This window comes from Boleophthalmus pectinirostris, unplaced genomic scaffold, assembly GCF_026225935.1.
Source record: "Boleophthalmus pectinirostris isolate CB_2022bp ecotype Guang Dong unplaced genomic scaffold, ASM2622593v1 HiC_scaffold_3, whole genome shotgun sequence".
Lineage (NCBI taxonomy): Eukaryota > Metazoa > Chordata > Actinopteri > Gobiiformes > Gobiidae > Boleophthalmus > Boleophthalmus pectinirostris.
In genome coordinates, this window is record NW_026571299.1 from 37,732,006 (window position 1) to 37,753,038 (window position 21,033).

General features: G+C 38.7%; 1 protein-coding gene across 3 annotated transcripts in view; it reads right to left on the reverse strand.

Moving 5' to 3' along the window:
* slc12a5a (solute carrier family 12 member 5a) overlaps window positions 1-21,033 on the reverse strand; it is a 126,654-nt gene that overhangs the window by 74,704 nt on the left and 30,917 nt on the right. The window contains exon 2 of one of the 3 annotated variants that reach the window (XM_055160463.1): window positions 18,712-18,750. The exons of the other annotated variants lie outside the window; for them this stretch is intronic. Within the exon in view, the coding sequence (XP_055016438.1) occupies window positions 18,712-18,750 (39 nt within the window). The remainder of the gene's footprint in view (window positions 1-18,711; window positions 18,751-21,033) is intronic. 3 annotated transcript variants of the gene reach the window in all.

The following is a 21,033-nucleotide window of genomic DNA, read 5'->3' on the forward strand; positions in this document are numbered from 1 at the left end:
TTATGTGACAGAATCTTCATATCAAAGACTTCTATACTGTACCACTGAATAAACTGGCATACAGAGTAACCTAAACTATGAATATGAATGACTTGCACATATAAAACATATAGTGGGAAATTTGATTTTATTCAGATTTGGGAGGACATGACAAAGACATGGTAAAATTTAACTGCACAAACAAATCCATAAACAAAGTGCAGTCATGAGCTACTCCAGTATTCTTTTTATTTGGTGAGCAACACAAAAAGGTGGAGGCTAGTCACAGCTGTAAAGGGGCTACTCTCCACTCCAAAAGAGTCCTAAAGACCAGTGTGGGACAGAGACAGCAGTGGGATAGGAGGGATTAGAAAGTGTTGGGTTTAATAATCTAGACACACTGGAGGAAGATGACAGGGCAGGAAAGGGAGAAGACCATAGATAGCAAATGAGGAAGGATCAGCAGTTGTAAGTAGAGGTCCAGGGATTATGTGATGGAGGTCAGCCCAAGCCCTGCTCTCACACTGTGCAGTCTATGGGCACAAATCTGCTTCTTACAGACAGAGTTGGCAGAGCGCAAATGGACTCAGGTCCCAGGGCAAAAACTTGACAGTTCTTTTAAGAACGATTACATTTCCTACAGAATATAGTGTATGAAGGGAGGAAACCTTCATCTGATAAATGATGAATTATAGGCCTTCTATTTTAGGAAACCAAGCTTTTATGTCCCTTGGCAAAAGGCTTGAAACATGTTATTGAATAATGAAGATTGCAAGAACAGAAAAAGCACATTTAATAGTTCACATGGCAGTAAAGCACTATGGGGACCACAGCTATAGATGCATTTTCAGTGAATTAAAATATCATGGAGAAGTTAAGTTTTCCAAATGTATATATGCATACTGGCAAATGAGAAAATGAAAGAATTACTGTGAATAGATGATTACATTTCAATATTTAAATCTGCAAATGTATAAATTCATACAAATTCCATACACTGTAATTGAAAAAGGTTTTGGAATTATCAAACATATGGAGGACGACATTAAATCCCCACACTCTCCAGCATTTCCAGGGCTCTCCAGTTAAGTTGCTCCATTTTCTGTGCGACAATAGCTGAATGGGCTCCTATTGAGGGCCTAGATGGGGCGCGGGGCAAGTGGTGACGGAAGGGCCAATTGACAGACGCTTTATTTCCATTTTGCCGAGGCAGCCTGATAGACTCCGCGGACGGGAACACTCCTCATATCAGCCGTAGACATTTGCTTGCGCGAGACTCAGGCAGAACATGTCAACTAAGCTGTTGTCAAAAGAAATGTGCACGATGGGGAGACACTGAGGAGGGGGAACCAGGCTAAATGGTCAGCGTAGCCAAAGGCGGTACTTCACTCAGGGGAGTAGTGCATGAAATTCATACCAAGTGACATAAATATTTGATGGTGAAATCACACTTCAAAGATCTATACGTACACTTCGCACAGGTCTCTCTATAGATGGATGAATGCAGATAATTAAATGAAAAGAAATGTGGAAATGAAATGATGTCAAATAAGAAACACCTGATATATGAATCTGAATGAGGGCTTAGTGAATGAGTGAGTAAATCATGACTGAGAAGAACATGATTGACTAGGTACAGCAGCAGTTGCACCAGTCAAGTAGAACTTAAAAGTTTCTGACATCACTTTTCTTGTGGGGGATTCACCACCTGCTAATCTCCTTGGTGATGTTATAGCTTTGCTTATTCATTCTACAGTATTGCATCAAACGTATCTATCTTGCATTTATTCAACTATAGGTGCTAAAAGAGATGCTGAAAACTTCATTCTTACTGTTAAGTGGCCTTTTTGCAGATCTGACTTGTAACTTGATTTAGGGGCACCACCTGGTTGTCCACATGGAGACAGAGCCATTTAACTTTAGAATATTAAACATTGTCCATGAAGAAGAGGCATATTCTTCACCAGATACAGTATGTTACTGCAAGGTTCACTTGCTAAGGGTACAGCATGTGTTTTAAAGTAGATTGAAGAGAGTGTATCAGTCCCTGATTTGAATACACAATGAGACAAATGCATGTGCCAGTATGCATGCTTATTCATCAATCAATCAAAGTGGCTATTAGTTAATAACCCCACTATCATGCAGTATTTCTTTTCATTTACCACGTCTGATCTCCTGCACAGACAATCTCCGTAAATGACACCACAGGATAAAAGATGAATGCCATTCATAGATAGACATCAAACAGCTTGACAACTGCACTATAGGAGGTACTCTCTAAATCACAAAACTGCAATTTGTTCCGAAAGAATTAGAAAACGTGCCGTCTCCTTAAAATGAATGACCATTTTCCCAAACAACCCACTGATAGCCCTGCCATTGAAAATGTTCAAATTATAGTGTTGGTCATTGTGTAGTCATAATGGACCCCTATTCACTAAAGTGTTTGTCTGTCACGTCAAGAATTACACAGAGGGGAGAGGACAAAAGAGTGTACTATTAGCTAATACAGGAGAATATTAGATCTATATTAGAGAAAATATTGATTAATATCTGTTTAGAAATGTATGCTATATTTGTTCAATTTATATGGACATTAAAAATACGTCCATAAAACACAAAACACAGTTAAGATCATGGCATTTAAGATTTTTGCAAAAATATTCACATTTTTTTTCCCAATTTGGCTCTTTTTTTTTAGATTTAGAATTACCTGGTTAGAAATTGTGGCATCACATCACAGAACTTATTATCTGACAAATATAGATATAAGAAAGTATCAGAAAAAATGTGTTTCTTACATGTAAATTGAGCTTATCTTTTGGACAGAATTCTACCTAGTATGAAGTCATAAGTGTTCGAACTCAATACTTCCTGCAACTTTCAACATGTCTTCACAAATTGCTCTTGATTTGTGTAAAACCATAACTTATATTTACAATACTTAAAAATAATAGTCAGTAGTCAATAGTCAAAAATCTGTCATACTCACTTTAAATACAATGAGCTGAGTGCTGCAAGCATTTGGGGGTCGTGTCATTGCTTTCCGATCCTTTGAACTTGTGCACACTATTAAAGAAGAAGCAAGATCTCAAGTTTGTATTGCACCTTCCACAGATAGAAATCGCAAAGTGCTTCACAAATGCAAACCTAATGCTCTCTAATGAAGCTTTGAGCTCTAATGGATGGGAACTAACTGCAGAGACTCCCATCACCAGTTCTGTGTGTGTTACAGCTAAAGCTAAAATTGCTAATGGACCACTGAGCATAACTATGGTCAATCTCTCTTATAAAAAATGTCTCAGTGTCTGATGGCATTTGCACTGTATAAGAAACACCTGCCATAGATAGAAAGATGATAGATAATAATCACACATTCCTATTGCAAACTGTGACAAATGAATATATAAAAAGAAAAAACAACACATTTGTTTTGTCACTGAGCTTAAACTTTAACACCATATTTGGAGTATTAACAGTGATGCATTACAGTAATCATATTTATCATGAGTCTACCAGTTTATGCCTAAAATCTCATTACATCTCTTGTATTGATTTAGCTCTAAGTGAGACTGAGAACATTGTTTATATTACCATAAGACTTGGCTGTACTGACAGACTCTTTTATCGATTCCTCTGCACAATGTACCCCTTCCCTGCAGGTTTACAGCTCAAAGCAACTTGGACACAGTGGTCTCATTTATCCAGACAAATGATTTATTAGACTAAATACAATTAAATTATGAGTTTATTTTCACAGAATGCATGCCAAGTCATTGCAAGCTTGTGTATGTATGAATGTATACATGTAGGAATGCACAGATCAGCTAAAACAACAGACTGTATAAAGAAGTGGGCGAAGGGAGTGTCACTCATATCGTTCAGCTCCAGTCAAATGAAACTCAACTCAACAAGGCTAGCAGTTATAGGAGTGAATTTGGAGTCAAGTTCCAGATTAAGAACAGGAGTTTATTTATGGACAAAATAGCGAGCGAACAAAATAGCGAAATAAAAACACCAGGATCATGTAGAGAGTTAATGCAAACATTTTAAGACCAAAATGATGAGGCTCACTGCAGCAGTAACAGAGAGAGGGGTGACAGTTTTTCAATGTAAAGTCAATTGGAGCCAAAGTTGATGGAGGTGGAAGCGTGCCCATGCTCACTTACTATTTAGAGCAGACATGTCAAATTTGGCCTGCGATATAACTATATTTGGCCCGCGATATCATATCAAATATGTATTAGAGCTGGCCCGCCGGCTACAGATAGGCTATAGAGATATTATTTATTTACAATTTTGTTATTATTTTATATCATGCTTGTTCTGGATTTAGTGTTTAAGCAAAACTCTTATGAAACATTTATTTTAATAAGAAAAGGTTTAACATTACATATCTCAAAAGAAGAGAAAACATGCAGATGTTGTTGAAATTTTTCAATAAATATTAAGTCTGACCCACAAATTAGTCCCAGTTTTAAATTTTGCCCCTCTGTAAATTTGAGTTTGACACCCCTGCTTTAGAGCATAGCACCTAGTGGGTTAGCTATGTCCTTTTACAGTCTATGGCTAAAACATATTATGGTGCACATTAACCCCTTACTCTCATATTTACTGGGCAATAGTCACACTGGAAAAAAGTGTTCAAACTGCACAACCAGCACTTCAGAACATCTAATAAAATACAACACTGCTTTGCAATTAACCAAACAATGGTATAATTAACAATTTTGATTAGCTTTTTATGTAATATACATTCTTTTGGGTGACAGTTTTATTGTCATTTTATTCTCTACAACATTTCTGGTAATACTTTATAAGAACTCCACCATAATTATCTATTAAAAGAAAAGCATATAAAAAGAAAGTAATGAACACATATTAAAAGGTGCACTGTGTAACATTTCTGGATGTTAATGTTTTGGTTTGGTTTATGTTTTGGTTTGTATAGTCTTGTATTTATTCAACTACAGGTTTTGTTTATTGCTCAAAAATATCTGTCATTTGGCCTCCATGGAGATTCTTAAGTTTATGGCTATACTGTGGAACATTCTACACAAATCTCCACAGAAACAAGCAGGTGACGGACCTTAAAATGGAAAAGTTACACAGTACAGTATACCCTTAAGAATGATTCAGGCTTAGTTACTTAATACCCTAACTCTTAACCCCAACCCTCCAGTATCATTCAAACTATTTGTTTATTATGAACAAAGTCTTTGTTCATGTTTTATTAATACTATCAATAGTGTAGTTATTAAAAAGTGTTACCAGATTTCAAAAGTTTTTACTAATTAATCCAACAATTAGTAAATCCCTAACTTCCCCTGCACACATCTTGTTCTGAACGATGATTTGCCATCTGCCCCATTAGCAATCACAGCCTCTATACCAAACCTAATGTGTGTGTACAGAGCATGATTGCCAGAGCACTTGCAGTAAAGCAGGCTGCAAATGCATTGATCTCTCATTCGTCACTCCCCTCCCGGCTTCTACTGCCAATTACACGACTATACGTTTGATTTATGTTTGTTATTTTTCATTATTCTGATCCAAGTCACTCCTGTGCTCTGTTTCTTAGTAATATAGAAATGTCCGTCCAATGCGGTGGCAAAGTCTCCCTGCCCACTCATCCCCACCAATTACATAAGTGGCTTTACAGTTTAGCAATGTCTCCTAACTCTTTCGCACATACACAAACCAGGGCTACTGCAGCTTCAACTGTAATTTCCTTTGCCCCTCCTCTCAACATCATCACAGCAGATATGGTTTAATAGGTTTTCACTTTTTATGAGCAGATCTCATTATGTTTTCTTCTCTTCTTCAAATGCAGCCATAAGGAACTCCCTCTGTATGCTACGAGATACATAGTCACTTGAAAGTCAGTGTCATGGTTAACATACAGCACCCAAGGCCAACATAATGGAGAGTGCATTCTGTGTAACAACCCCTTTTAAGATGAAAGAGAAACCCCTTTTCCCCATTTGCCTTGTGGTTACCTAGACGATTACCAACAAACAACTAGGCTCAGTGTTTTTCTTTCCGTCTGCTGAGTGCGTGGTAAGGTGCATGTTCTGTGGCGCATCTTCTGAAACTGAAAATCGTGACTTCTTCCCGTTTGAAATGAAATGCAAATTGGCTTGGAGGATTGGCTCTACACTTCTCTTTTTAAAAACCCAAGCATATCATTGATGATTAGAAATGACTATCCCTATTAAAATGTGATTAATTGCACAGCCCAAATTCAATCACTCATTAAAAAAAAAGAGTAAGAATAAGCACAAAAGGAAAAGCTTTATGCTCATTATTTGTCACGTTTAACCCAAGAGTTCATACTAAGCTGCTATATGGAACATTTCCAACTGCCCAGACTGTAACCATGACAATCCTCAATACCTACTTGGTTACTCCTCTCTTTGGAGCCAAAGAAAAACAGCTTGATGAAATGGGCTGAAGCCAGGCTCTGACATAGGCTAAAACACACGCTCACATTCACAAAGGCCTTGCAAATCTTTTATGTGAGAAATGCATTTGCTGTAACCAGGCAGAACGTGGTTACTGTCTTTCTGAAAGGCTAGCCCAGCTCCCGCCTCCACCTCCAGCTAAATCACCACAAATAGGTATATGAGTGAGAGCAAATCAATACGTGGCTTTTCATTACAGGCCTATCTCCTGGCACAAGTCGGTTCACAGTAATGTCAGATAGGTGGAAATTGAGAGACTGATCATGGACTGTAGTATCTTTAGTAAAAGGACCAGAGGGGGATACACTGGGGAATCCCACTCCTTCTGCTTTAGTCATGGTATCGGAGTTTGGCTTTGTGCTTCTAAGAATGGGCAGCATGACAGAAAATGGGTGACAAGTTGTTTATTCATATTGAGCTGGCTTGATTTTCAATTAATTTTTTTTTTTTCCTTTTCAAAAACTAAATAAAAATGAATTGAAACCACTTACTTTTACTCCATTAAAAAAGACCCATATCATTTACTATTAGACATAACTGAATCTTGATCTCGATTAAAATTTATTTAATTGCCCAGTCTTAGCCCGGCCACTGCCACCCCCACCTATCACAGCCAGAGCAGCCATCCTTCCCATACACTTTACACTGACGATTAAATACCTGACCTTAAACGTACCACCACTGTAAGCATCATTCACCAGCAGCCACTCGAGCGAGAAATTGTTTTTGTTTTTAGAAAAGCAATAAGTAGAAAATGAGAGCCTTAACAAACGTCCAATTGTTCAACTATTTCTGATTCAGTGGATGAAAATAACCTAGTAGGTAAGGTGGATTGCCATGGTTACAGTCTGTGCAGTGAGAAATGTTTAGTATATCTGCCTTCAAGATGTGAACCCTCTACACTAAAAATAGGGAAGCAAAACCTCCTCTTGAGTCAATTATAGGTATTGCTCAGTGAATACTAAAAGTACGTTTGAACCAGGTAAACTACTGTAAAAGCAGATCATTCAAAGCTCTATTAGGAATATGCTTATTATTTATGGTGGATTTGTTAATTCATGGCAATAAACAAGTAATTGTGAGGGAGTTGTGACATTATTTGTACAATTTCTTTTATGATCTCTCATTTGCATATAAGTCCATGAGATTCTGCCATCAATCATTCCTTTCTTGACCTTTCCCCTCTGTAAAACAAGTTTTGCAGTGCCATCCATCCATTTTAAACTGCTTACCCCAGAAAAAAATCTTTGCTATGCATATGCCCTGACAGCATGTTAATGTAATTTATCAGAACAGGGAACACATATAATAATGACTGATCCACATGAGGAAATTGGACAGGTAAGAGATAAGGAGCACGGCTGGTTCTTCTATGTGCACATGTGTCTGTGGCACACCATTGTCTGGGTATTTTTATCTGTATGAGTCAACACCCTTCACCACACACTGTACTATCCTGCTCGCTAATTGACCAAAGCCTGAACGAATATCCATCTATTAAACATAGACACCCACTATGACGCTAAGCAAAGTCTAATTAGAAAGAAATCTATTCATCTGTCACTGACCATGGAATCAGCATGGAAGCCATTGTAATCTGTACCCAGATTCTGTTAATACCTATCTTTATAAAATCTAATTAAAGCTTGTATAATTACCACATATTTGCTTAGCAATGGACATTTCTACAAAATTTAGTAGTTAGCTTAGCTTAGTTTTAAGAATAACATGCATGGTACCTTTTTCTACTGGTATAAAACATACTATGTCATTAATAAAATCTCCTGTGGTTGATAGGGCACTGCGATGGATATTTGTGATGCAAGCAGAGAGCTTGTTGAAGGTAACAAGTGCCCCTGCCTGTTTGGTCAGCAATCTGTTTCACTTACTGCATTTGCAATGCCCTGTGCTCCATTCACAGTAGATGAGCTGCAGAGTGGGTAGACAGAGAATAATGACGTTGAGCATGCACAACAACTTCCTCCCTTGGAGAGGGCCCTCAGGAGCAGTTTGCAGTATTATGCAGTCAGCCATAACTAAAGGATCATTACAATATTGTTCACAGCTTTGACCAACACGAGCCAAGAGATTGGCAGAGTAGGCCCATAATAAGTCTTTTGATTTTTGACTTTAGAAAACAAGAAATGCAGTGTCCCCTACAGTCTCCATTTGAAATTATATAAAATGCAATGTTAGCTGCAGGTAAGAGATTAAACCACCATGAGGAAAATATTTAATTTCTTTTCACTGTTAAATATGTGTATATATGCATGTATTTAATTCTACCAACAACATTAGGATCTACAGAAGCTGTGTGATCACCTCAATAAAAAGGTAAAGGATCAGTAATTGATCTACATCCAATAGAGGTGAAACTGCCTTGTCTATAATGCATGTCTTTGATAACATTAAGAGCAACAAAGAATAAGCTGGCTATCAGCTGCCAGCTGACCAGCTGAGCCAATGACTTCTAAGCAGAACAGAGTGAGACTCAATTATGCACACTTCACAAAAAGCATGGACTAAATAAATCACAGCCAATAAACTGGAGTGACATGTTAATGAGAAGATATACATAAAAAACAAAGAATTGATGACATGCTCAAACATTTGGAGAAGCAGAAAATGACTAGTTGCTAATAAGAAACCATGACAGGGTTGGCCCACCCATAGCAAGAACTTTATGAGAATAAAACAATATTTCCTAACAAAGCATTAAGAAAAATTGCACTGGCGTTAGCACAGACATAGAATAGAACATTCTAGGTGAAACAAGCAGGGCATGCCATCCTTCAGCTTCATTCTTAGAAATAACCTTTTACCAAACCTCGTAGCCTGCCACAAAGCCCTATACTGAATCATACAGAACCAGCAATAACTCTTCACTATGTCTTGACTGCTCCCACCTCCTCATTCTCCTAACTGACACTTCAAAGAGAAGATCTGGAGATAATTAACAATATGGTGCGAGGGCAACATGACAACTTATGAATATGCAAATGTAACTGGGACTGCATCTAGTCCTCTTTTAACTTGTATTTTCCCTATCTTGCATGCAGAGAATGCATTTAAATTGGCCACAGTAAGAATGATGCCTCCACAGTGACACAGCTCAAGCCCGTGTCCAATGCTACTCTCCTCCTGGCCTTAACCCAGCCGTGTAATGAAGGCTATAAATCAGCACCTTGGACAACGCCTCAAGCCCCCGGATATCCACACAAACCACTGGAGTTTAGCTGGAGGAGGAGGGAGGGGATGCCTCTTTCAGCACCAGGGGAGAGTGGACAGCGACAGCCTCTGACATTCCTGCTTGAACGAGGCGGATAGCCCTCCCTTTCTAGAACGGCCTTGGACTGATGACTAAACAGAGTTATTCAGGTTGTTGCACCGCTAGCTAGCAGAGCTGTGATTCAGATGAAAGGGTTGTGTGTGTGTGTGTGTGTGTGTGTGACTGTGTAAGTATAAGGTCCAATCCGAGTGACAGGATGACACCAAGAGAGACAGGGGAAGATGTGCCAGCCAAAAGCTACCCTCTAAGTTTGGGATACCATGAATGTAGGGATCAAAAAAGCAGTTGTTTTAGAAATGCATGTTATATAAAACACAAAACAATTACCTCTTTAATACTTTTGTACATTCAACACACTGCAGCTAAACTTGGATAAAGCAAGCTCTCATTAAATAATATCAACTATTAACAAAGATGATCAGAAACAGTATACTGCAATGACATCTTACTCTTCTTTTGCCATGACTGAATTCAGAGTAGCCACTATTATGGCTGGCTATAGTGAGTAAAAGTTAGGAAAGGATGTACTGTACACTTATACAGTCTCAATAATGGTCATCCATAATACATTGCTGTTCCACATATCAGTGACTGAGTGGAAATGATGATATATAGAAAGAGGGCACTTATTCCCCTTTCTGCCTCTCAGAGAGTCCCACTACAGCTCTGCACATTACATGCTATATTTGAGTTACATTCAACCAATGGGATCCAATATGGCAAGCCCTACAAATGACTTCCACTTTATACACCCAAAATAAACCCACACTTCCAAAATAGAGCACACGTGGCAACCTCCTTGACAGCATGGAATACACACCACCATTGTCTATGTAATTTACAGGATAAATCTGACTAACTCTGAAAAATAGACACACACACACACACTTATGTGTTCACTCCTGTTTCCTGGCTTTATGTCATGCCTGCTAACCTGTCTTGGCGAGTTTCAAATCACACCACTTACAAATGGGTCGTGCTTTAGCCCCACTGCCAACCTCATGCAAGTGTCTAGGCATCAAGCAGACTATTGTAATCCCCTCTGAACAAAAAAAAAAAGAGGATGCCCGCATTAAGTTAAATATTCATGTTCCTAGCACTGGTCTATTTTTATCATTAAGCCCATCATAGGTAGAACAGGAAGCATAGTGACTGTTCTCTCATCCGCATCCTGTCTTTCACCACTGGGGATTGTAGTCAAGAAAAGATAGTTTAAATATACAGAACAGCCACCTATGGAGAGACTGTTATGTCCCACTGTATTTTCTAACATCATGGGAATATAACCAAATTAAATACACCTTTAATCACATCTTTCTGTAAAGCTATACATGCACAACATATCAGTGCCACTTGATGAATTGTTGAGTTTCCATTTCTTCCTATGGCAACTGGGCCATTTATATTACACTTTTTTGCAAGCTGCATACAAAGCTAGAACCATACTTTTTCCCCTCCCAGAAGTACAGTCTGTTGGGACTGGTTCGTGCATGGGCTCAACTCCGGGGATTGAGCGGAGGGCATATTTTGACAGCTGGGGGTGAACGGATTAGCAGCGGTGGTTGAGCTAGTATCTGTAATTGTCATTGTGGTTACATGTGTATATGTATGGCTATTCCTTCTGTTTACAGGATTGCAAATATGGAGAGACTGTTTATGAAGAATAAAAGAATAGATGGTGCGATGGATTGAACTGGATTCCATCAATGAAAGAATGCGATGCAAGTGACTGCAAAATGGAAGGCACTTTTTTCCCAGCCTTAACGCACGCCATACCAAACATGCCAGCCCTAGAAACCAATCTGGCCATACCCTCTCCTGCCTATCATATGCAATGGGTGAGAGGCTGGTGAACCCATTACTATTCCTGTCACAACAGCCTTGCAGTAAGAGCAGCAGCAGCAGTAACGGAAGAAGCAGGCCGAGTGCCGTACACCTCTATAACAACCGAACCTACTCCACTAATACACAGACATTATAATACCATGCTCGGAAAATACTCATTCCACCTTTGTATGTCTGGCTGAGCAGATTTAGATGACCAGCTTGTCTTGCATAACCATGTGAATCTCCATATGTGCGCGTGTGTGCGCTTGTGTGTGTGCGTTCGCCTGACACATCCCATCACTTACCCTGGCTTTGCGCTCCCCCGTCCCCCTCCTCTGTATCGGTCAGGTTGTTAAGCATCCTGCCTCTCCTCTCTCCCCCTGCCGCGTTTTGCTCGTCTTCCTTCCTCTTCTGGTTGCTGCTGCGGAGAGATGTCACTGTGCGGGCTCTGTTTTTTTTTTTTTTTGGATGCGCGCACTGTGAGATCCGCCAACCGAACGGCAGGCAAGGCAAGGCTGGGCTGGAGCGTAGGACTACAACGCCAGCCTAGAACCTCCTTGCTCCTCTTCTCTCTCCTCCGCTGCTGGTAGGATGTGCGAAGCCAGGCGGGAGAAAAAGAGGAGAGGAGAAGGGATTTTTTTTTCCCTCCCCGGTGTATGTAGATCCTCCTCTTGACGTCTCTTCTTTCGCTGGCTTGTAAGCGTGACTCTCTCTCTCTCTCCCTCTCTCTCTGTTGCTGCCTCGCTTAAGCAGGAGGAGGAGGAGGAAGCTGCAGGACTTTGGGAGATGATGGAACGCCTCAAAAGCTACACAGTTTCATACATCAGTGTTGTGTATTTTATTTTCTATCTCGCTGAAATAATGCACTGCTGAGAGGATGTTGACCAGCAATTCAGTGGCTGACCAAATTGCATATTCAAACAGTAGGACGCCTTGGCAAATTCAATTACCCCCCCACCTCTCCCCATCCCTCCTTCCCTGCAATGGGGAAGGTGAATTGATGCGGTTTTAAAATGGCAGTAACACCTTATTTTAATATCACATGCAAATGGCTCCTCAAATCAACAAGCTGTGCCACTGTAACAGGTATAATAAGCACACTACTAGTCACATGTTCAAATAGTGCAGGTTCTAAGTAACGCTGTCTCCGCTGGATCCTTGTGCATTTTCTCATTAAAACACCTTTCATGGTAAAATTCACTTTTGATTCAGGGTGTGTGAACTTGTGCACTGTACCGCATTGGTGCCTCACTGTCAATTAGATCTCGTCTTGATCTGTGCAGATTCACTTCGATTTGGATCGGAGCGTGCCGTGTGCAAAACGGGGTCTGCTACTGTGTGTGTGAGTGTGTGTGCGAGCGCGTGCGCGTGCCGTGATCACTATTCTGCATCACAGATATGAAAGCAATTAATCTTGGTTTTAGTCATGGTGAAGCACGGAATAACAAAATGACTTGGAGATTAAATAATATTTGACCCCCACTGGATTATTACATGTGCTTTCGAGAATAAGGTCCAGCTACATTGAAGATCTATCGTAAATGTAGAAAAAGATATGAACAAAAAAGAATAAATAGTAGCTTGTCAATGTACAAAATCTCACTGAAGAGCCAAGAATTCACAATGTCACAATAGTGAAAATTAAATGCAAAACTTTTTTTTTCAGTTTGAAAGATTTTGTGTCATGGGAAATCCATTGATCTTTCCAGAATTCAAAAACATATTTATCTGCAAGATTAGTCACTACATAACCATTAGCCAACCCTTTGTTTGGAACAACAAAAAGGCACAGTTCCTACTGAGATAAGTCCTTGCATTAAAAGACGCTGCTGTGTCTTGAATTACTAAATACACATGAAGTGCAAAAAAGTGCATCCACACAGCAGGCTTAAATTTGGCCGAACATGAATACTTTATAACCCTCCCCACTGTAGCTGTTACTACAACTCCAAAGTCTCATTTTGTTTTTAATGACGATGAGGTAAACAGCTTTGAAGAAAACAGGACACATTCATTATTCACAAAGCAGAGCTGGTGCAATAATAGGGACATCTGGGTTTCAAGATACATGTACACAGTGACCACAGCATATGAGCTTACACCATGGTTATACACAGAAGCACCCAGCTCACACAAACAGTGGGGTGGTCATTTGCACACATTGATTTGTTGTAACTGCTGTCACTTGGATGGATAAGAGACTAGTAAATGATTCACTTAATTAAGTACAGTAAAGGTAGCGTTCAATTTATGCCAAGGACATCAATTTGTTCGGCGTCGGCCAGGAGCCTCAGGTTTCACATACAACCACAAATTACAGATGCAAATAGTTGTCTTTTCCAATAACAGCTTTCTAGAATATCTTAACATCAAGTTACACTATTTCTTCTCCTTACAGTTCACTTCTGTGAGGTCAACCTGTAAACACAGATCTTGCCTTAAAATCAAAACAACTTGATTTAAATACCTAGAGCACAATGTGTGAAGTTAAAAGATATCAACATAATTCAAAGAAATTGGTATAAACAATAATGGGCAGATTTTCCTCTACATACAGTAAGTGGAGTGAGTGCGTGTACAGTTCTGCTTGACAACAGTGATTTATTAATTGGCACTACAAACTGGATTGAGATTTGAGTATTTAGCAAGCTGCAAACAATGCTAACAATTTAACAAAAATCTATCTTGTGAACTTTCAACAATATTATTTGGGTCCACACCATAATGGTGTGAATGATCATTGTTGTGATTCAGCCAGATTGGCAACAGAAAAAATAAAAATCTCTGCTATTGCAATCTGTCCTTACAGTATTGTATATGGGCAAAAAAAACATTCTACATAGGCACTGATAAGAAGTTGTAATTGATATAAAACAAAATGAGTATTGTATACTTAAGTGCATACCCAATACTTTCTTAATGTGTATTTCAATTATGTGCTGCTGACAGCCAACTATGACTCACCATAACAAACATTTTAGGATATCTGCAGTGGACATCTTTCCAGGATGTTATTAAATTGTGACATTTTAGGTATGTCTCAAAGGCAATAATTCAATCATAGTATTTTCTAATACCAAAAAGCATCAGAGCGATTCAGGAGTTCCTTTGAGGTTAAGTTATTTTAATTAAGCACAGGCTCATAGGGACAAAATGACCAGGTTCACTAAATGGTACAGAGAAACTGCCAGAGTCCAAATACTTATGATGACACGCCATGGTCAAAGAAAATTCAATTACGTTAGTACACGGGCATCGCTGACCTCCAGTGACTGTGTGGGAGGGGGTGGGCAGGGACGCAACAGACGTAGGGGGTAATGACGGGTGGTGGCCCTGTGAGCTCCCTGAACAGAGATGGATGTGAACTGTAGCCTATATGAAGCCATGACGAGGGAACTTAAGGATTCAAACTTGGCCCAAAGTCAAGTGATAAAACCCCAGCTGCACATCACTGACCACAGTCATTACGCCCTCCTACATTATGCACAGTGGAGACAGTCTACAGAAATGGTCATCTACGCTCAAATCGATATGGATTTACATTTTACCTTTATGATGGATGAGGGTTATTGTGTTCTCGCATCGTACTGCAAGTTTATGCTAAGCAGTTAAATTGAGGTTACGCTAAAACATTCTATATGAATTGGATATTAAAACATTATAACCAAAATGATTTCATTCATTTTAAAATAAATCAAATTACTATGATGACCCCAGTTCACTCTATGTTGATTGTTTAAAGGGCCCATACCTCATTTCTTTTTCCACATATCAGACCAAAATGTGTCTTCCCCCAGTATAGATAGATGACTGTCCACTGTGTTCTGCTTATCTAATTTTAAAGTGTTTTATGATTCAATAATCAGAAAGTGCATTGGTTAGTACTTGTGTTTTTTTTGCCATTCTGTTGGCATAATAATTACAATATTGATTGATTTAATGAGGTTTTGTTATTTGAAATTGTCTGTGTTTGGCACAGGAGAACATAAACAGTTATATAACTTGAGTAAAGGACCAACAAAACCACATTAGTCAGTAAAGAGAAAATATTACTTTTTTAACGACATTCCTTAAAACCTCAAGGCGCATCTTGTGGTGGAATTACTCCATTCAATTTAATGCTTAGCACAGAATAGTAGGTGGGGGAGAGTATTTCACTTTGATATATAGATTTAGTATATTGTTGAGGCAACTTATTTTGGTTTCACTTTTTAATAAGTAAAAAATTGTGTCTTTGTAAGTGAGGGTAAGTGACCTTTATTTTCCTACACTGAAAAGACTGATGCATTTTTGCTAACAAAAGGTATTTCCACAGTGATTATATTACGTCTCTATTAGTGCCGCAGGTTGTCTTATAAATCTCAGTCTGTTTAGCTGGAAGAGCTTGTGTGCACTTCTCTAAACTCTGTGTAACCAATGTGGTAAAAGTCCTGCAATTTGGTTGATAAAAGACGCAGTAAAGGCGAGAGGACAACCACTTTTTACTTTTGGCACCAGCAGCTGCACCTGCCTCCTGGTGTAGAGGAAAGACTTGGACAGCAGCCAGATCATTATGGCCTGTCTGAGCAACCAGCCCATACACTGACAAGGGCATGGAGAGTGTGCAACAATGTCAAGCCAACAGCATCAATGCAGCCCTGGATACAAAGAAGTCACACACAAGTCTACATAATCACACAGGATTTAAGATGTGTTTTTGGTGCAGTGAAATGGTGGTTATCATTCGTGCCACAGTGACTCTCAGATAGAAGGTCTTGGGTTTGAATCACTCAGCAAGTCGCTCTCTACTGGCGACAGTGGGGGTTTTATGGATAGGGTGATCTTCAGAAGCAGATGATGACATACAAGTTAAATGCAAGAACAGAGTGTGATAATTTAACCTGATACTACTTGTTCAGGCACTTCGGTCTTCAGTCAAGAAGTCATTGTTTTCATGGGCATCATGTTCTTCTGTATTTCTGTTCATGTCAACCAGTGAGTCAGTTTTGGCGTTAGTTTAACAGTAGTGTAGAGACAATGTAATCCCTCATGTAGTTCAACGTAGAGAAGGTTTCTGGACACTGTTTCAGCTGCTATCCAGAAGCCATTTTCTATTTCATGTTGCTGGTTTGAGACACTAAAATTTATATTACTTTAAGCTGAATAAGTCCTGCCCTCAAAGGGAAGAGTTTTAGAGTGACACTGTCCTCCCGAGGCAGGACTTATTCAATTCAGAGTAGTATAAATTTTAGTGTCTCAAACCAGTACCGTCAAATTGAAAATGGATTCTGAATGTCTTGATTGCAAAAACAGTGTCTAAATGACTACCTCTGAAACATCCAGCTTTACAATAGTAGTATTCAGTAATAGTTATAGTAAAAGAACATACCCAGAGTAGTTTCACATGGCCCAAAACTGAAACAATACTGTAAAATGTGCTCTGCAGTACATGAAAGCAATAAAAAGTTTGAAAATATTTTAAAAAGAATGTATAATAACCTATGTCTTATTCTCAAATCCAAAATAGACTGCAAGACTGTACTTGTAGTTAAATAATGCAGCAGAGCCTTTCAAAATGGCCCAGAGAAAATAATTCACACAGACACATCCACAGTCATTACATTCTACTATAAAGCGTCGTTTGATGCTTACTCCTGTCCTGTTATATTTTTCACAATCATGTCACATAGTCAAGTTTATGAGCCTTGCACATATCCACACTTTTATTGGACAAGCCTCATAATAAATCCGATTGAAGCCGCATTCTGATAAATAATGCATTTTGGTTTTACAGTTGAGCCATTATAGCACTGATACTATTCAAATATTTACATGACATCCATGAAAATATTGTATGGCTGATGGAGCGATGCATGATGGGTAAACAGACTGAGGAGGAACTTTGTTAGCTAAATACAACAATGATGATCTACCTGAGATTACCCAAGGGAGCTATCCACTTTTGACAGTAAATCTGATCGTGGGGGATACAAAGAACAACAGCCCAATACTCCAATGGATTCCTCCTAGAGTAACCCACATGACCAGTGCACATAGAGACATTTGTATTTAATGTGAAAAATGGGTGGCGGAAAAAATTACACACAATCACAATTAGAGCAAGTTCTATATAAATATAAATATTAAAATAAATTATGTAATTGACTACTGACACAGTAGCTCTATAGCAGAATATTCCAGTAAACCATTTTCTACACATTCATGCATCACTACAATATCATTACTTTTTTTTTTTTTTTTTGCAATTGCTTTGGCACATTTTCTGAAACTTTTTATAAATCTGGCAAATCTTTTTCACACTTTGGCAAAACTATTCATACAAGACACACAAAAAATCAGAATGTTTAAAAAATTAAACTGTGTGAACAAAACATAAAACACTCTCGTAAAAAGGACACATTGTGGTTAAAATAACCATCATCCAGACACTGGCCAGAGAATGCTTCCACACTTTTAGATGTGTAATGTGAGGGAGTCACAGACCTGTAGGACCAATATCACACTGTTTCTGATGGTTTGAGAGGGAGGGGAATGAAATCTCTTCACATTATGATTCCTGTGCCTTCAGTTTTGTCCTTTGTGTTTTTGGTCTATGGACTTTGGTAAAAGTATGCACTGTGCAGTATTTAGGTACGCAAATTATAGCACGGGCAGAGTGATACAGTTGTTTTAGGTAGTACAGAAAGTGTCAGTAGTTTTGATCAGAGAGTTTATGCTTGAGAATGTTGTGCCAACATGACAGGAATATTTGCTCCTTCAGTAGGAAATTTTGAAAATTTGTGCATAAATTTGGACTTTAGTGTCAAAGCAATTGAAAAATTGCAATAAATAAATAGCAGGATTACTACAAAAACAATAACTCAATAGTAATTATTGTGACTGGTCTAATTAGAGCATAGATCACATTGTCAGTTTTATCACCTTTCATCGACCTAGTTGTAACCAACAGACAGAAATCTGACGTTTTCATCAACATAGCATATTGTCAAGAGACTCAGAACACAATTATATTTTATCGCCATATCGCCAGCCCTAATTGCATGCTTAATGTTTTCATCTCAGGAGTGATTTTCTGTAGGATGATGTTGAAGCTGGGTCCGCCTAGCTCTTCAAATTAAATTAAGTCTTTACACCTACTGTGAAAATTACTTATTGAGCGAAACTGTGTTGTTGTTTTTCGTAAGTGTCCTTCACAAACAAATTTAATCATTCCTCAGTCCCTGGAGTCAGACTAATTTTGGAAAGAGAAAGGAATGAACTTCGATCAGCCAGTCGTGCAAAAATAATAAAAATAATAAAAAAACAAAATGTGATGAGTTGATTGGCAGATAGGGATGATGAGACAGTGGATAACATCAAACAACAGTCTACCTAAAGCTAAAGGCAGTCTAAAATGTATTATAATAATTTGTTCTTCCTGTAATTGGTCAACTAGATATTAAGTGTAAGTAAACAGTAAGCAGTCCGTTTTCAAACAGAGCATCCTCTGAACAGCAAACTGTTAACAATCTGCTGGACAAGCACAACCTCTCTGGAAAGATAGAGGGAGGGAAAAGAGAGAGAGAGAGAGAGAGAGAGAGAGAGAGAGACAGAGAGAGAGACAGAGAGAGAGAGAGAGAGAGAGAGAGAAAGACAGAGAGATAGAGCGAGAGAGCTTGTCAGATAATTAAAGTGAGAATAGCCTTGGCTGTCCCATAAACACCCAAGCACACACATGCACATCTGTCAGGACTGGAGAGACTGATTTCTGTCTCCAGAGTGAGTGAGATCCTTGTTGGCACAGAGGAAGTGTGAACGGATCAAAGTGGTCTGGAGATGTTCTGACACGGCAGCGGCGGGCTTTTGTTTGCTCTAAACATGCTTTATCTGATCTGGCCCATCCTCCCTTCTCACCATGTTGTCTTTCTAATCGTCTAATCCTCCAGCAGCACAAGCCCACACCTGACAAATACAGCTGTCAGATATGTCTACGTACACTTCTTCATGGACGATGCTAAAACACATATGTTTACTTTGACATAACACCATCTGTTCATGAGTCTGACTATCAATCACAACACTTAACGCACAGAATCCTGCAAGGGGAAATCATGAAACTCGCATATCAACAACACCAGGCCCTCGAAAAGCACCACGATTTTGTTTTACATCCAGATCCAAGGGTACTTTACCCTCTGTCTCTCCCATGCTTTGTATTATAATGTTAGTCACGGAAAGTAAACAACTATATTCTCACCGTTTAAGAGTGAAACTTAAGGTCTATTTTAGCACACAGCCATGCATGTGTTTCTAAGGTAAAGTACATTTGCAATTAGGCTTATATTGTACAGGCACATTTCAGACTTTAAATATGGATTTCTACAGAATTGCTGGTCCTGCAACAACAAGAAAATGTGATCCAAAATACCATTGTATTTTTCCATGAAATATGCAAAAGTTAAGTTGAACCTGGTGATTTCTTGACTAGTAGGGGTGTAATGATATCCAAGTCTCAAGATACGATATCGTCATGGTGCGATATTTATTACGATATCGAGGAAAAGCTCACGATTAGGGATGTAACAATATCCAAGTCTCTCGGTACAATATTTTCACAATATACATCTCTCAGTACGATATTTATTGCGATATTTTGTGGAGGCTAATATGGTACTTTTTCCTCTTAAAACGCCTTGAAAAGACTTAATGCAAAAAACTAAGATTTAAAAGAGCTTAGAACTGTTATTTCTTCTTGTAGTCTACACTGAATGTAGTCTACATGGCCCATGATATTACTGTGAGAACTCTGACGATATGATATCACGATATTTTGATTATTGTTACATCCCTATTGACTAGACCTCAGATCTTGTTATATAACATCAAAACTCAGCATTGTAACTATAGGAATTTTAAAAGCCCCCGACTGTATAAAAAAAAAAAAATATATATATATATATATATATATATATATATATATATATATATATATATATATATAGCATAATATAATATTGCCAAATAGAAGGTTGTGATGTCATCTTAAACCCTGCACTATGTGGATATTTTGTGCATGTGTACCTTTTTGAGTGAATGTAACAGAGCTGTTGAGCCATGGCAGCGGGTAGTTCAAGCTCAAAGCCCTGAAATGTTAGATAAAGACATAGCAGCTGGGGAAAAGCTTCTCTGAGGTGCACCTTGTTGGACGAAAAAAAAAAAAAAAAAACACAATAGTGGATCAGACTCAAAGAGAGCTAGAGATATGTTTCAAGTGCTTCTGGCTTAAGCGCTGCAGTGTCAGAGCGCTCCAGAAAGTGAGTGAATGACCACGCTCCTATAGCACTTTCTTCCCATGCATCCGCTTTTCCATCTCCTTCCATTTTTTCTATTTAAACCGCAGTGGAGAGGAGATATGACCCAGTTTTATTCCCTCTGAAGACAAGACATGGCTGCAACAAAAACGGGAAAAGCGCAGTGAATGAAAGAAAAGAC